The following is an 18,172-nucleotide window of genomic DNA, read 5'->3' as shown; positions in this document are numbered from 1 at the left end:
CGTTTACCAGTATAGATTGTGCAGGTGGACAAGGAGTGTAGGGTGAGGGAGAAATCTGTACAGTGGAGATCTCGGCACAAATTGTAACAATCTTTATTTTTTAAATGATTATCGATCTCCTGGGCAGTGAGTGAGTTAGTGGGTGGAGGTAAAGGACGAAGTAGAGAGTAAAAGTTTATAAATGGTAACATAGATTACAGGTACACGAAAACATATACTCTGATAATAAACTAGCAGTAAACAGCAGTTACCATTGAAATCAATGTGATAATGGCTAATTTTGTATTTCAGTGACTTGGGAGTCCATGTAGATGGCTTCATTGCTAATGTTGCCCACAGCTTTGTTGTTGGTGCCACCAAGGTAAGGTTATGTTTGTTCTGATGGGTCTGCAAAGCAATTATACTGTTTTTCAAAGACTGCACAGTGGGTCTTGCGTGGAAGCAGCTTCTCTTCTGTACAGTGACAACAAGGAGTCGCTCAGCACTGCCATCATTCACCAACTGATTTGTATTTTTTGTTAATGAATGCAAGATGTTCTGTTATTGGGCAGAGATGTCACAATCTCCACTTTGTCTAATCAGAGAAAGCTTTGTATTCATTGTTTAGTTTCAAAATCTTCCCTGTCCTTCACTTCCCTTGTTGTGTATGCATAGTCCAGTGTCTTTGACTTTACTAAAGGTTCAAAATAGAGAAGAGAGACAGTGGCACCATTCTAAGTGTAGATTGTTAAAGGCACACATGTTTTAATCGCTTAAATGCACTCACAAGAGTAAGGATATAAAAGGCATGTCATGGTAACATGAGAGGGTCCAGTGTACTGGTGGTCCTATGCAGTGCTTTTGGTTGGTACCTGCCACTCTGGTGGTTTCCAGGGCTCGGGGGGTAGCAGAGAGGCACAGCGAGGATCACACAGGGCGTGTCACAGCACAAGCTGGATTTCCAAAATAGCACACGTTCTGGGCATGGGCATGCTCCTTCCTCAGGCCAGTCCAGTGGCCATCGGCTTAAATGGACAAGGCAGGAGGGGTGGAGCGGGACTGCTGATCCACCCACACTCAGTCACATGGGATTAGTGCTCACTAAGAGTGCCAGATGTAGGGGGAAACGAAGCGTAAGACATGCAGCAGCAATACATTATCAAAAGATACAGAGACAATACTTACAATGGGAGCAGTGTCGCTAGTATAGCGGACCAAATGGGTCCTGCACAGGTTAAAAAGCAGTAATAATGATATACATATGAGTAGATAAAGAAAATAAATTTTAAAAATAAATTCAAAATAAAAATTGCAATAAAATTAGAAAAAAAATATATAACGGTGAAGATCCAGAATGTCTCTTTGGCAGAGGCGTTTTTGAAACGTTCCGCTTGGGGGGGGGGGACCTCTGGGGATGGTTTATATTACCCATACTCAGATTTGCTGAGGACTGGAAGTGGAATTCGGAAAAATGTTTGGAGATGCTCAATTTTGTTTCTACCATATGCTGATCTCACGTGTTCACCAAATCTTTGGCGTCCTGTTCAGATGGTGCGGCCAACATAGAGGAGGTCAGAGGGACAGGATATACTAGAAATTTGGAGCAATTGTAGAAATCTTCTAAGTTGTAGGTTTTTTTCATTGGTGGAGAACTGTTTTTGACTATGTAGTACATGTTTGCAGGTAAGGCATTTAGGTTTTTACGCTGGTACATGCCTTTGATGGACAAGAAGGTAGGCATGGAGTTAGTGGAGGTTTTCACATTTTTTAATTTGCAGGGGGATCATTTTTCATTACAGGCCTTTCTATAAGAATACGTGAGTGTATGTGGAATGGATGACTTGAGGTGGGGGTCCTCCATGAGGCTTCCCCAGTGTTTGCGCAGAATCTGTTCCATTTTACGGTGGTGGGTGTGGAACTGTGCTGTAAACTGTAGTGGTTGGGGGTTGAGCTGGTTAGTATTATGAGCTGAGTTTATGGTGGGGAGAGGTAGTTAGAGGGTAAAATGCCTCTTGGACTAGTGATTGGGGGTAGCCTTTTTCCAGAAATTTCTGTGTGAGTAGCTCGCCTTGTGTGGCGTAATCTTCCTCATGTGTACAGTTGTCTGAGTCTGCAGAATTGGCTTTTAGGGATGTTGGATATCCATCTGGGGTGGTGGCAACTGCGGAAATGCAGAAAGGAATTGGCTGCTGTGGGCTTGGTGTAATTTTTGGCATAAATGGAAGTGTCTACGTAACAAAATTCTAGGTTTAAAAATGCCAGGGAGTCAGGGTCACATAGGGATGATGTGAAGGATAGACCTAACGTGTTGGAATTACAGTGGGTGACAAAGGAATTGGCTTCGTTGAGTGTGCCATCCCAGATGACAATGTCATCAATGTAGTGACCGAAGTAGATGAGGTTTTTGGCATAGAGATTGATTCCAAATGGACTGATATTCCCAGAGGCCCATGGTTAGGTTGGCGTAGCTGGGTGCAAAATTGGCTCCCATCACAGTGCCTTGTATTTGTAGATAATAACTTCCGTCCAACAGAAAATAGTGTGATAGACAATCACAAACAAGCCCAAAATGGCGCATGCTCCGAACTCGTGCCATTTTGGAAATCCGGCTTGTGCTGTGACATGCTCTGTGTGATCCTCCTTGCGCCTCTGCTACCCCCTGAGCCCAGGAAACCACTGGCTTGACTGGTACCAATCTGTCTCTCCTCTATTTTGTGCACAGGAGTACCTACAAGCTTTTGGTTGCCTCCTCCCACAAGGCTGCACACCTACATAACCTCTGTCAAAAATTTTATTTAATGACATTTGCCGCATGGACCTTTTTACTATATATTAGTGTGGTCCATCCCTTACTGGGTTCCAAGCGCTCCCTAACCCCCCCTGCACTGACCTTTTGTTTACTAAAGGTTCAGCTTGTTTAAAAAAAAAAAAATAAGTTATACTTGCCTGCTGTGTGCAATGGTTTTTGCAAAGAGCCGCCCCAATCCTCCTATCCTCAGATTCCCTGCTGAGACTACTGGACCCCCCCCCCCCCCCACTCCCCCCTTCTGAGTGCCCCCAGAGCAAACTGCTCGCTCCTGAGCCACCTCTGTGTGTCCGTAAGACAGTGCTGCTCAGCACTGCCCACCACTCCCTCGTCACTGGCTCTGATTGGTTCCCGCTGCTGTGTCTCAGCCAATGAGGAGGCAGATACCAGGAGACCCTCTGCTCTTTTGCACAGCGCTTGTTTGGGCTCAGGTAAATATTTGGGGGCGGCTGCACACTGAAGGTTTCTTACCTTCAAGCATAGAGTGCATGAAGGGGAAGAATATTCAGCCTTTTCAACCACTTTAATGGAAAGCCTGTCTACAATCTGTTGGTTTTCTATGAAAGACTAGGCGGTTTGGGGTCCACAAAGGAAAATGGGGAATTTTTTATAGCTAGTTTGTATGGAACTGTAAAGTGCACTTAGTGTATATTCCGTAAAGCTGAATTTATATAAAAGTGCTCAGACCAGGGGAGTGAGCTACTTTTATCTGGATACAAAAACGGCCTCAGAGGTTCCAACATTCTCCTACTATGGTAAAATAAAATGTTGGTATGAACATTTGTGCATGTATCCATGTTTAAATCGATATAAAGCAGCAAAATCAGTTGATGTAATTTTCTCTCAGGACGACGGATACTAAATAAGCAAAAGTTGCTTCTCTCCCGAGCTTTAGCTTAGATTTCTAGCAAGTTGAACACCATAGACTCTAGTTCTAGTGTACTATGAAGATCTTGAAGCGGTAATAAACTCTGCTTTTGAACTTGTACCTACTGGTAAGCCTGTAATAAGACTTACCTGTATGTACCGTGACTACCTCCTAAAACTTGTGGCGTTTAGGAGATATTCACACTGGATGCAGCCGGTGACATCACAGGTGCATGCACTCTGAAGGGATGGCTTCAGAGCTCTGTGCCTTAAACTGTAACTCCTGTGCACAAGCGCGGGAGTGATGTCATCGCGGCTCAGCCATTCAGAGAACCTGAGCCAGCAAATCCGGAAAGAAGACCAGGGGAAGGTGGAATCCCTGACAGCGCACTGTTGGAGGGCTTCATTCCAAAGTAAGTATTTCATAATGTTCTAGTATATGATGCATGCTAGCACATTGTGCCATTGCCTTGCAGGGGATTTTTTTTTTTTTTTGAAAGGCTGCCATTTACTACTGCTTTAAAAAAAGAAACAAAAAGTGGTGGTCAGGATTTCTTCTTGCAGTGGCCTCTAAGCTGCTCCTTTCGGCACCCAGTGTCACATTACGGAAGACCAATTTGAACCATACCAGAAAATTTACATAAATAGGAACCTGACATCGTAGAAACATTAGTGCTACCTTTACTGACTTAAAGCTGAACTCTGGGCACAAAATGTTTAGCTAGTTGCAGGCCTTGGGTGTGCTATACATAGCCAAAAATACTTTATCATTGTATATAGGGCTTGTGTAGCATGTCCATAGTCTCTGCCTTTTAGGACTCCCCTCCCCAGTACCTTAGCTGTTGGCTGTGATTTAAAGCTGAACCCCATCCAAAAGGGAAGTTTTGCTTTAAGGATTGGCACCTTTTGCGGAGCTGGTACCTGATTTTGACAGGTACCCACTCCCACTTTCACTGTGACCACCTAGGCGATCTGAAACGGAAGTTGTCCTCCCTCCCTGTAGTCTTCTTAAATTTCATCTCTGTACAGCATTGCATGACTGAGCAGTTGCCAGTTAAAATAACGCAGTACCGTATCGCAAAAAAATTGTCTGGTCCGGAAAGGAGGGTAAATCCTCTGGAGGGCAAATAGTTAATATTAAAGGTGCATAGTCTTGGGATGTCGTCCTTTATGTCCTTTATGTCCTTTACTACCTGATGAGTCCCTGACCTAGAACAAGCTTGTATGGGACAACTTATAAAGCTTTTTCCATGTCAGTGACTTTAAATGGGTAAGAATGAGAATGACATCCCTGGAGCATGCACCTTAAAGAAACAATTCAACATATCCCTTATATTTATTTTGACAGATATGCTTTTAAGTTATTTTGTCTTGTTAACATGTTAGTTAATTTTTTTTTTTTTTTTCCCCCTGTCCTGTGTTTCAGGAGTCTCCGGTGACTGGCCGTAAAGCAGATGTTATTAAGGCTGCTCACCTCTGTGCAGAAGCTGCTCTCCGCCTGGTGAAGCCAGGAAATCAGGTATAAAATTTCTTGTTGAGGCATCTTAAACTTTACTATTTATAAACTATGTGTAAAAAGAAATACAAAATTATTTCATTACATTGCATGAATGTGTATATATAAATAGCAAATGGGGTAGTAATAGGCATATACAGTGGATATAAAAAGTCTACACACCCGTTTAACCACCTTCCGCCCGCCCTATAGTACAATTACGTGCGCATGGTGATTCTCTCATTCTGATAGGACGTCATATGACGGCCTACCATTCTCACTGCGCATGCGCGGCTCAGGGAGCACGCAGCGCGGCGATCGCCGGTGCACTGTGTCCCTCGGACACAGCAGATCACGGAAAGAGCCGAATATGTCGGCTTCGTCATGTGATCAGCTGTGTCCAATCACAGCTGATCACATGTAAACACGGAAATGCCGGTTATCGGCATTTCTCTCCTCTCAAGCTGTCACGCTGAGAGCTCGAGAGGAGAGCCAATAATCTGCTTTCTGCGGAGGGGACATGTACACTGATCATCAGGGCACTGATGATCAGTGTGCCCTGATGATCAGTGCGGCCCCAGAAGTGCCACATCAGTGCCACATAGTGCGTGCCAGTGCCATGTATCAGTGCTGCCTTTCAGTGCCCATCAGTGCAACCTACCAGTGCCTCCTCATCGGTGTCCATCAGTGCCCATCACTGCAGCCTCATTAGCGCACATCAGTGAAGGAGAAAAATCACTTATTTACAAAATTGTATAACAAAAACTTTGAAAAAATGTGTGGTGTGTGTTTTTTTTTTTTTGTTTTTTTTTTTCAAAATTCTCAGTGGTTTTTGGTTTAAGAAAAAATAAAATTCCCAGAGGTGATTAAATACCACCAAAAAGTTCTATCTGTCTCAAAGAAATGATAAAAATTTCATGTGGGTACAGTGTTGCATGACCGTGCAATTGTCATTCAAAGTGTGACAGCGCTGGAAATTGGCCTGGGCAGTAAGGGGGTATAAGTGCCCTGTAGGTTAGTGGTTAAAATGTCAGGTTTCTGTGATGTAAAAAAAATGACAATGATAAATCATTCCAGAACTTTTTCTACCTTTTTTTTTTTTTTTTTTTTTTTTTTTGTGACCTATAAACTGTACAACTCAATTAAAAATCAAACTGTAATCTTTTAGGGGGGAAGTAAACCTAAAAAAACTAATGTGGTTGCATAAGTGTGCACACCCTCTTATAACTGGGGTGTAGTTGTGTTCACATTCAAAATCATGTTAAATAGGAGTCAGTACACACCTGCCATCATTTTAAAGTGCCTCTGATTAACCCCAAATAAAGTTCAGCTGTTGTAGTAGGTCTTTCCTGACATTTTATTAGTCACATCCTACAGAAAAAGCCATGGTCTGCAGAGAACTTGCAAAGCATTAGAGGGATCTTATTGTTAAACGGTATCAGTCAGGAGAAGGGTACAAAAGAATTTCCAAGGCATTAGATATGCCAGTGAAGACAGTAATCAAGTGGAGAAAATATGGCTCAACAGTGACATTACCAAGAACTGGACATCCTCCCAAAACTTAATGAAAAGACGAGAAGAAAACTGGTCTGGGAGGCTATCAAGAGGCCTACAGCAACATTAAAGGAGATTCAGGAATATCTGGCAAGTACTGGCTGTGTGGTACATGTGACAACAATCTCCCGTATTCTTTATATGTCTGGGCTATGGGGTAGAGTGGCAATAAGGAAGCCTTTTTCTTACAAAGAGCCATCCAAGCCCAGCTACATTTTGCAAAAACCCATCCGAATGAGTTAGGGTTTGATGAAACCAAGGTTATATCTTTTTGGAATTATGGCCAAAAAACTTTTTTGGCGCAAAAACACTGCACATCACCAAAAGAACACATACCAACAGTGAAGCGTGGTGGCAGCATCATGCTTTGGGACTGTTTTTCTCCAGCTTGAACTGGGGCCTTAGACCAAGGTAGAGGGAATTATGAACAGTTCCAAATACCAGTCAATATTGGCACAAAACCTTCAGGCTTCTGCTAGAAAGCTGAACGTGAAGAGGAACTTCATCTTTCAGCATGACAACAACCCAAAGCATACATCTAAATCGACAAAGGAAGAATATTAAAGTTTTGGAATGTCCCAGCCAGAGCCCAGACTTGAATCCGATTGAAAATCTGTGGGGGTGATCTGAAGAGGGCTGTGCACAGGAGATGCAAAAAACACTCCAAATCTGTCAGATTGTGAGAGCAAGGAAGAGGGGGCAAATATTGCCACATCGAGGTGTGCCATTCTAGTAGACTCATACCCAAAAAGACTGTGCTGTAATAAAATCAAAAGGTGCTTCAACAAAGTATTAGTTTAGGGTGTGCACACTTATGCAACCATATTATTTAAAAATTTTTATCTACCACTTAAGATTTTTTGTTATTCAGCTGAGTTGTACAGTTTATAGGTTACATTAAAGATGGAAAAAGTTCTGAAATTATTTTTTTTTTTTTTCCCCATCACAAAAACCTGACATTTTAAAGGGTGTGTAGACTTTTTATATTTACTGTACAATTGCTGCACAAGCCATATTGTAAACGAATGTTAAAAATTACCTTTTCAATCTGCAGCATTGTAATTTTCTGTAAAATTCTATTGAATAGGGCAGCCTGGAGGCTTTTTGTACACAGTTGGTATTCAGAACCTCCCCAGAAATGGTGCCTCCTGATCTCCCAATCCCCCCCCAGAAATCTGCACTAAGATACAAGTCACATTTCAGGCATCCTCTGCAACAAAAAAAAAAACTTTTTGGTTATACTGCCAAAGGGTTAATTGTTTATAAATGAATTCAGAACTTGCAGGTTTCCTCATTAGAACACTTAATTAAAATGTCGCTCCTATTCGGATACACCCTGCACATTGACATAATCAAACAGGTTTTTCTTCAGTACAGAAACAGGAGTCTGCCACAAAGTTTGTTAATCCTTGCATCGTATGTTGGTCACCCAGATGTGTGTTTTCAACAAAAGTGGAGTTACTCTTTAAGAAAAAGTCTAACAGTAGATAGCCTTTTGAGATGGAAAGCCCTCATCAGTATGGACAACATACTGTTCCAAAAAGTAAAATCTCCAGAGTCGGAAATAGTAGATGTTACTGCTGCCTTTGAAGCAACAATGTAATTTCGATAACAAAAACAGAAGTTGCAAGTTTACTTGTTACCTAGAGGGTGCCTACAAATGTCAGAATAAGTGAACAAATTCAATTTACTACACTGAGAAGGCCCTAATGTCATCCTTTACACCGACAGGAAAGTAAGCACCAGGGTGCCAATGGCCCAGTCTCCCTGATTGGCAGATTTATCGACCCACACAACACTGGAAAACTACTATGGCCCTATTATGACTGCAGAGTTCCTGGTATATGTGGTAGTATTCATTTGCTAAATTAAAAGTAAATAGACGTGAGCGCTCCTAAAAGTAGCTGCTAAAACACCAAGAGGTACCAATAAAAACTCTCTAAAAGTATAGATAAATAAGTGGGGTAGCGCTCAAAACAAAAAATATGTCCACATATATAAACGCATGTGAATGTGTAAACGGATATAAAGTCTGTATCAAGAAGAAATATAGCAGATGAACTTGTGACTCCAACCAAAAGTGAAAAATGCGCACTCACTGGAAGCGCATAGATAATGCGCATACATATATAAATTTCCAGAGTAGATTGGCCAATCCGGTGAACTTTATCCTATGGTGCAGTCATCAAGCCCTTGGAGAACGGTGTTGAATCCCTTGACCAGGAGTTCCTTCTTTAGGCTAAATGAGGTAATCAGCCTGGATACGGGGCTCCTGTTCCTCCAGATATGTTGGATACTGACAGGTACCTGTGGGCCTAATAGCTCCAAATAGGAGCCATAAAAAGGTGCCCATAGTGTAGTATGTTAATGAACCTTTATTTGCAGTACCACGTATCACAGACAGGGTATAGTGATCTACAATAAAAAAGCACTATAGCTTCATTTAAAATAGCCGCCCGGGCTTCAATCGAGCACCAGGCGGCAGAAGTGTGCTGTACTGTCTAGTTCCTCCTGAGGCCTTTCGTGCAAATAGCACTTCATCAGAGGGAGAACTAAACTCTCTGAAGTGCTATTTGCACGAAAGGCCTCAGGAGGAACTAGACAGTACAGCACACTTCTGCCGCCTGGTGCTCGATTGAAGCCCGGGCGGCTATTTTAAATGAAGGTATAGTGCTTTTTTATTGTAGATCACTATACCCTGTCTGTGATATGTGGTACTGCAAATAAAGGTTCATTAACATACTACACTATGGGCACCTTTTTTATGGCTCCTATTTGGAGCTATTAAGCCCACAGGTACCTGTCAGTATCCAACATATCTGGAGGAACAGGAGCCCCGTATCCAGGCTGATTACCTCATTTAGCCTAAAGAAGGAACTCCCTGGTTAAGGGATTCAACGCTGTTCTCCAAGGGCTTGATGACTGCACCATAGGATAAAGTTCACCGGATTGGCCAATCTACTCTGGAAATTTATATATGTATGCGCATTATCTATGCGCTTCCGGTGAGTGCGCATTTTTCACTTTTGGTTGGCGTCACACATTCATCTGCTATATTTCTTGATAGACTTTATATCCGTTTACGCATTCACATGCGTTTATATATGTGGACATAATATTTTTATTTGTTTTGAGTGCTACACCCCACTTATTTATCTATAGTATTCATTTGCTGTCTCTGGGGACTGCATTTTACCACATCTCTTCACACTCCTCCGTCATTCTTATTTCTGTTCCAGCCTTAGAAATTCACTCTTTTTGGCTTTCTCTGCTTTATGAACAGTTAGTTAAGGATTTCAGGTTAACAAAGTGAAAAAAGCTGGCTATGCATTGCATTTGTTAGTCCATCTACAAAGCTCTTCAAATGTGTAATGTTTCATTAGGTAGTGCTAATGGGGCACTGAGACAAAGCGATTGCTTCCAGTCACTGACTAACGTACTGTCTAACATATGGCTGCTAGTTACTGAAGTGTTGCTTGTATGCAAAATGCCAGAAGTTTGACACATTTTTTTCATTTTTAGAACACACAAGTAACTGAAGCATGGAACAAGATTGCTCCTTCTTTTAACTGTAATCCAATTGAAGGTATGTAATGCATGTTACAATTTTCTACTTCACACAGGAAATTTAACAATTGTCTATAAGAGGCATGTGCTGTGGGGTTCGCTGGAGCTGAGGTATATGCAATACTGTGCTTGGAAATCTAGACACCGCATATACGTTGGCCAAACACAGCGCTGGCAGCTGCAGTTTGCATGCATCAGACAAGCACTACGCTAACTGCCTCTTATATGCATGCACTAAATTTTTACCTCTGAAGAGTCCATTGGCACTGAGAACACCTGAAGCGCAAAGGGCGTGCTATTTTTAACAAAAGCGTAGATTTCTTTTAAGAAAAACAATTCTCATTCTGTCCTTGGCGAAATAATAATTAGAATTGAGATGTTCATATTGATATGGCAAAATTGTATTCTTGCGAAGACATTGCTAATATGTTCTTTCTGTGTACTCAACCACTTATGAGCTCCAATGTATGATGTGTTTGTGTTGATTGCTACAGTTTTGTAAACTATTCTATATGCTTTGCTGAAAAACAAAATAAAATTTATAAATATGAAAAGAAATGCGATGTCTTACATCCATTTGTTTTTATTAACCACTTCCAGTCTGGCCCATGTACATAAACAGCTGGACGGGAGCAGTGTAGGAGCGGGTTGCCGTTCATAAACTGCGCCTGCATTTACAACCTGTGCCCGCTCCCTGGGAGCTCGCAGCACCACGATCCAGAACACTGATTGCTGTAAGGGATCTCTGTGTGAGGTCCCTATCATGTGATCACTGATTGGCCAATCAGTAATCACATGAATAGTAGTAAACAAGATGTCACTTCCTGACATCATTGCTTACTAGTTGTGAAATCTGACTGATCAGAGGTCACATGGTACAAGGCTATTCACAACAGCCTTGTACCATATGACAAGCTGTGACCAATCACAGCTCTCACAATATTTCTCAATGGCTGTAAGAATGCAGCCAGAGAGGAGAAATGATTGCTTTTACAGCCTTTGAGTGTAAAAGCAATCCGTATGGGGAAAAAAAAAAAATCTTTATCACCCCCCACAAGTAGTACAGTATCACTATGGTGACACTGTACTGCTAGGGTGACAATGTTTTTTTTTTTTTTTTTTTTTTAAAACATATTAATATAATTAAATGTGAAATTTTATCATTTTTGATTATAAACTAATTTGGGTTATATTATATTTTTGTTTTTAACTAAAGAAAACTGAATACATTTTTTGCCAAGATTTATGAAAGGATTATTTGCAAAATTTTATAAAACTTTTTTTTTTTTCTCAATTTTTGGACTTTTTCATTTATATAGCAAACAAAAATCCCAGTGGTGAATAAATACCACCAAAATAAAGTTTTATCTGTCTCAAAAATGCAAAACAAATAATATGGGTACAGTGTTGCATGACTGCGCAATTGTCATTCAAGGTGTGATGGCACTGAAAATTGGCTTGGACAGGATGGGGGTAAAAGTGTCTGGACTTGAAGTGGTTAATATATTCATTTTTGAGTAATAATTCTAGAGTTGCAGAGGAGAATGGGATATGAATTGTATCAGATCCTCAATATTCCATCCTTGTATTAACTTGATGAGAGATTCTAGGTCTATTAGGCATTCTAAACTGAAGCATTGACTTGGGCACCATGTATGCGGGCGTTTAGCCATGCTTCAAATCCCCTGCAGCAAGAATCTACAGATTCCTGTGACCGGGATTGGTAGCTGTGTGCTGATACCAGCAGCTGCTGGTGCAAGTACAGGCTGTTGGCGGCTGCAGCTATTTTGTCTGTTTGTAAAGCCAGCAGTTAGTTGCAGTGATCATGGCTTGATGCTCTTTGTGCTGTAATCACCACAGGTAATCCGCTGGCTGGTGAACAGGCATGCTGCTGTCAATCCCACCTGCAGGACTTGCTAGGTGCTTGCTGCTGGGATTTGCAGCGTGGCTCAACACCTGTTCCGAATGGAGCCTTATGGGGAAAGCTATTTGGCATTCAGGCAACAGGCGCAAAATAGCTGGAAGCTGTCAGGCAGTTCAGAGCAGCGCACTACATACAGAGATGCAAGTTGCACCCCTCTATAGTAAATGGGCTTGGCTGTTCAGTTTGAGGCTTTCTCAAACATTGCACATTTTTATATATATATTGTTATATTCGTTGTAAGTAATATTGTGTATTTCACTCTAGGAATGCTTTCACATCAGTTAAAACAACATGTCATTGATGGAGAGAAGACCATCATTCAAAACCCTACTGACCAGCAAAAGTACGTTAGGACAGTTATGTTTAGTGTATGCAGTATTTGTTTTAATGTTTGGCCTATTGTAAATTGTGCTACCTTTGTCATTTTTACCCATTAGCATACCTTGAAAAGGATGGAATAAAAATATATCTTTCTACTGAAGGATATTCAACAATCCGTTTCATAGAGCCATGCAGTTTTTTTCCTTTTTTATTTGCGTGTGCTCTTCTTCTTCTTCTTTTTTTTTTTTTTTTTTTTTTAAACCTTTTTAATGCATTCCTTGGCTAAAGGTAAAATTTGTTGAAGTTGCAGAATGCTGCCTCACCCCCCTTATGTTTTAGCCAAATCCTCAAGAAATCCAGGGCTGTGCCTGCTGCAGCAGCTGAGGCAGCTGAAACCATTGGCTCCAGCTGTTGTCCGTCATAGGTTGTGAGGGGGGGGGGGGAGAGGCCGAGCAATGCTGTCTTTGTCTATGAATGCAGACAGCGCAGCCTGGGCTGGAAGCAAGCACGCTTGTGTCCTCGTAGCCTGTGAGTGGGGGGTGAGGCCAAGCTATGCTGTCTTTTTCTATGGATGCAGACAGTGCAGCCCTGGAGCGAGCCCACTTTTGCCCTCATAGCAAGGACCTTGCTATGGGGTAGCACACTCGGAGCCAGGAGCTTTAGCAGGGGACCTATGAATAGAAGGTTTGCAGCCACTCCGTGCAATTCCATTGCACAGTGCTGATTTTAAGTATTTTTGTAAAAAAAAAAATAAAAAATTATAATTTACAATCACTTTAACTAAATTAAGTTTCTTTTCTGGTTTATCTATTAGGATAAATCAATGCTTCACCCTTTTTAGACCAGCCTTTCTCAATGTTTTCAACACAGAGGAACCCTTGACATAACTTTCCGTTCTTGGGGAACCTCTGCTAAAAATGACTTGATCTACAATTCATGATACATTAGTGCAGGGGTGGGCAAACTTTTTGACTTGAGGGCCGCAATGGGTTCATATATTGGACCCGGGGGCCGGACCAAGAGTAGATGAATGATGTGTATGTGTCATCCATAGTAAGTATAGTAATATTCCCCCATAGTAAGCATAGTAATACATCCCCCATATAGTAATTCATCCCCCCCCCATAGTAATTCATCCCTCATATAGTATTTCATCCCCCACAGTACTATTCCCCCCCAAGTAGTAAGCCAAGTCCCCCCTGTGTCAGTTCACTTACCTTTGCTCCGTGCATTCCTCTCGCCGTGTTCCCGCGCCGTTCCGGTCTTCAGGGCGGACTGTGAGAGAAGCCTAGCTCCCCTCACGTTCCTCACGCTGCCCCGCCTACACACATTCTGACAGCCGATGTTTGCCACGCTCCGCGGGCCGGATTAAAAGGTCCGCCGGGCCGTATACAGCCCGCGGGCCGTAGTTTGCCCATTGCTGCATTAGTGTGATAGTCAGAGGTAAGAATGCTCCTTACACTTGTGGTCGTTGGGAAGAATTACCCCCTTACAGATTGCTAAAAAGATCATTGGTATCAGTGGGAACTTACCTGAGAGGCAAAAATTGCTCAAGGAATCCCTGGCAACCTCCTGAAAGAACCCTGGTTGAGAACCTGCTTTTAGACCCACTCCCAGGACATTTGAAAATCCTGGAATTAAAAAAAAAAAAAAAAAAAAAAAATGTACATTGGGACCTGAAAACATTATTCCCCTGTTTTGGATCCCATTTATAATTCTTAAAGGGTGGTCTGTCAGCCCCTAATCCTCGCCTGTATTTTGTAGCCTCTGAAATGCAACACTTTTCCGGTTGAGAAATAGAATTTCTCCTATACTCTAAAACCTACTCTCCGTGTCCCGCAATTTACACCTCATGGGGAAAGTTTGGGCAACATACAAGTGCACACGGCAAATGGCAGGCCACATAAGACTCAAGCCATGAGACCTGCTACCAGAACTAGCTAATCTTTCACCTATGGAAGGCAGCTGACATTACCCAGCTTTATGCAGCTTCCAATTTTAAACTTTTTTTTTTCTTTAAAAAAAAAAAAAAAAAAACTTAATCGTAGAGTAGAGGCTGGATATTCACAGACCATTAATGTGATTGAACAACAGGAAAAACTTGGCTGGGCATACCTTATAGGCATACTCCTGTAACATCACCTCTGTCCTCTAGAGAAGTTTTTCTTGCATAGTTTTGTCTTTATTTAGGGTTAATCAGCTTTTTGCCGCTTTCTATCATAAAAATGGAAGCAATACATGTACCCAGACCCCTTCTATAACGCTTGCCTGCAATGTTTCAGGCACTGGATCCTGCTTGTGTGCTCACCTTGCGTAGTTAAGTGCCAGGTACGTTACAGGTCTAGGGCCATGGTCCATTACTAGAACCTGAAGAACCCCCCCACCACCACAACAGGCAAAGTCTCTAAACCGTAAACTTCGCTTTGCAGATTGGGCTTAATTTGGACCTGCTGCTCCACTCTTCTGTAATATGTCCATATTTTCTTACCCTATCTGAGGGGACATAGGAGGATGCATGTTACTTTAGGTGGTGAAACAAACTTTGTTTTCAGGTAGCAGAATGCTAGTAGTGAAACGGGTTTTGAATGTGCCCCCCTATGTTGGGAGAGTGGGTTATAGTACTTGATAAACTTCTTCCAAAAAAATCACATAAGCTGTGTGGGTCGGGGGGGGGGGGGGGGGGGGTTGTGTAGCACAGTTAATGGTAAATAATTGGATTCTGAAGTTTAGTGTATGTGGAGTTATGATGCATCGAGGTAAACTGCCTGATGGTCAGCGTTTTGGGGTTCTGATATCTATGTGAGAAAACTGAAGTTGAGGCTAGACAAATGACATGCATAACTGTTGCTGTATGAGTTGATTGAATAATGCACTTCTGAATGTCTCCACTATGACTGGTATTTACTCAATTGTTGTGTACCTCTGCACCATGGCTTTATTTTCTGTTAACTTGTAGTTGCATTAAGAAACAAAACCTTTTGTGTAAATAAAATCTCAATAGGGAGTGTAGACATCCCAATAGACTAATGCGTTTTGAGGACTTGCCTCTTCCTCAGAGCCACGTCCTCGAAACGTGTTAGCCTATTGGGATGTCTACACTCCCTATTGCAGACTGTTACTCAGCACAGTGTTGACTATGCTGTTCTGTATGATGTGCCTTGACTATATTGTCGTTTGTGAGTACAACACCTACTTTATTTCTTATTAAACATTTTTTATGGTAATGCACTAGGCCTGTGCGCCCTCTGGTTGTTGTTTTCTCATTCAGTATATTTGGATTTCCCCGGTCTGTTGAGGGCAGCAAGGTGTGCATGTTCCAGGACATTCTTAATGTGGTTGTAGCCTGCATCGAGTCCATCCCCAAGCGCAGAAGCATTTGTGTTTGCTGGTTCTTTGTAAATAAAATCTGGTTTAACTTTTTTTTTTTTTTTTTTTTTTTACAATTTTAGGAAGGACCATGAAAAGGCAGAATTTGAAGTTCATGAAGTTTATGCTATTGATGTTCTTATTAGCACTGGGGAGGGAAAGGTGAGTTATGTTGGATGGTATTTTTAGGTGACCCTGACCTTAAATATTTTATAAGGCAACAACAATGCTGAAGTGCAGGTACCTTTTACCCTAGGCCAAGGCGATACATGGGGCAACATCATCTTTGTGGCCTCAAAATCCAGAGCCTCTGCTGATCACCAAGGTTCAGACATTTAGGACTTGAGTGAGGGTTCTAAGCTTTATTTTGGGAAGTGACTACCGAACGTCTGCTTGGGCAGAATTTAAAGCCTCATGTACGGCCTGGGCCTAGCATCCAAAGGGTTCCACAGTGGTAGCTATGAAGACTAATGCAGGTATGCACACAGTGCTCTTGCACATCAGAGCTGTTACCTTCGTAAATATTTAGGCCAGCTCAGGTTTTGTTTTAAATTGAAGTAATCCAAATTAGTGTGACCTTTATTGCTAATGTACAATTTATAATCCTTGAATTTAGGCTAAGGATGCTGGACAGAGAACAACAATTTACAAAAGGGACCCAACTAAGCAGTACGGACTGAAGATGAAAACCTCTCGTGCCTTTTTCAGTGAAGTTGAGAGACGTTTTGGTGCCATGCCATTCACTCTTAGGTATGGTATGCTCTACTTTTGTAAAATTTTAAGCTGTATAATGTAAAACTGCATGTATAAATTACTGGGCACATAACTGATCTTGTTTTTGTTTTGTCCTGGAACATCAATGAAGGAAGCTGCACAAATTGTCTGTTCTCCAGCTATGTGCACTTATTTCCTTTGGGCTATTTGCTGGATGCAGCTATCAATGTTCTTTGAAACTTTTGCTGACCACTGTACGATCTCTCTAAAAGCTCAGTTCACACCATGTGCGTGTGTTAGAAGTCATTCCTTTTCCTGTTTCCTAGATAGAAATTGCTTCTACTATGGAAAGCCTTGTGATTTCACGGCTAAAATATCTGTATGCAAACATTAGTTTTGCCTTTTAAATATCCTTCAAACACTATGGAAAGAAATCTAAAACTTAGTAAGTTGGGTTTCATTATTCAAACTTTTACAGGGCGTTTGAAGATGAAAAGAAGGCAAGAATGGGTGTGGTGGAATGTGCAAAGCATGAATTGCTCCAACCTTTCAATGTACTCTATGAAAAAGAAGGTGAGATTGCAAACTACATTTTTATGTGGTATGTTTTTGTATCCTTGCATAATGGGTTTGCTGTGGAAAAGGGCATTTCTTATGGGCTACCTGAGCACAATCGTGTGACTGTGCTCACATACTTTTTTTTTTTTTTTTTTCTGCATTTTTATATTTCATCACAGCTTTTCCTTTTTTAATTGGCATAAAAAGTGCTGGGTGGTCAGCTTTAAACAAAAATCAAAAACTCCCACAGATTACCAAATTAGATGTGTCTTGGTTATGTGTATCCCAATACAAAGAATCCTTATAAATGTGATGTGTACCAACAATCTAAATTCAAATAAAATTGAAAAAAAAAAAATTCAGAGGGTGACACCTATTACAAGGTGACAAAATATTAATCCTAAATCCTAATGGAAGTCAACCTAAATGTCTGAATAAAACAAGTAATTCTGTGTAGGAAGTACACGTGTTTCCACTTGTGAATGACAATAAGCAGCCTTGTGAATTTAACAGCACCACCAATTGCAGCCTCTTACCTCAAAGACCCCAAATTATAGGTGGTCTTATAACGGCATGTTATCGGTAATCATCCATCCACAGCTTTGGCGCCATATGGGATATCACAGCAACAGGTTGTTCAGTGGCATCAGCAGGGATTCACTGTTTGCACCTCCACTCCGCCATGTAGGAGATAAGCGTTCCATAGTGCAACCCGCATCTCTCCTCTGCTATGTAAAGTATTGATCTATGCTTTGAAAAAAAAAAAAAATGGCTGGATTGGGAAGTGACATCACTCCAGCCCTCCAGGGGCATAAAGATGAGTGACGGTCATCTTTCCTTCACTCATCTCTATGCTCAGCACCGGGATCGATGGTTTCTCAGCTAAGGCTGAGAACTACTGAGCGGCAGCAGTGGGTGGGCGATGGGCCTTTTTTTTTTTTTTTTTTTTTTTTTTTTTTATTCCATGTGAACAAAGTGTCAGAAAAGGCTTGGTCTTCAGGTGGTTAGAAGAGTGAATGAT

The 18,172-nt window shown here is 41.5% G+C and overlaps 1 protein-coding gene across 1 annotated transcript in view; it reads left to right on the top strand.

The window, feature by feature from the left end:
• PA2G4 (proliferation-associated 2G4) overlaps nt 1-18,172 on the top strand; it is a 36,436-nt gene that overhangs the window by 12,107 nt on the left and 6,157 nt on the right. Inside the window, exons 4-10 of the mRNA XM_089680058.1 lie at nt 292-361; nt 5,079-5,171; nt 10,224-10,287; nt 12,457-12,535; nt 15,963-16,041; nt 16,496-16,629; nt 17,072-17,166. Of these exons, the coding sequence (XP_089536184.1) occupies nt 292-361; nt 5,079-5,171; nt 10,224-10,287; nt 12,457-12,535; nt 15,963-16,041; nt 16,496-16,629; nt 17,072-17,166 (614 nt within the window). The remainder of the gene's footprint in view (nt 1-291; nt 362-5,078; nt 5,172-10,223; nt 10,288-12,456; nt 12,536-15,962; nt 16,042-16,495; nt 16,630-17,071; nt 17,167-18,172) is intronic.

The sequence above is a fragment of the Staurois parvus genome, unplaced genomic scaffold (assembly GCF_062004578.1).
Source record: "Staurois parvus isolate SC_StPar_1 unplaced genomic scaffold, SC_StPar_1.0 ptg000017l, whole genome shotgun sequence".
In the NCBI taxonomy this organism is placed as follows: domain Eukaryota; kingdom Metazoa; phylum Chordata; class Amphibia; order Anura; family Ranidae; genus Staurois; species Staurois parvus.
Note: the sequence above shows the minus strand (reverse complement) of the source record. Positions and strands in the feature narration are given on the sequence as shown.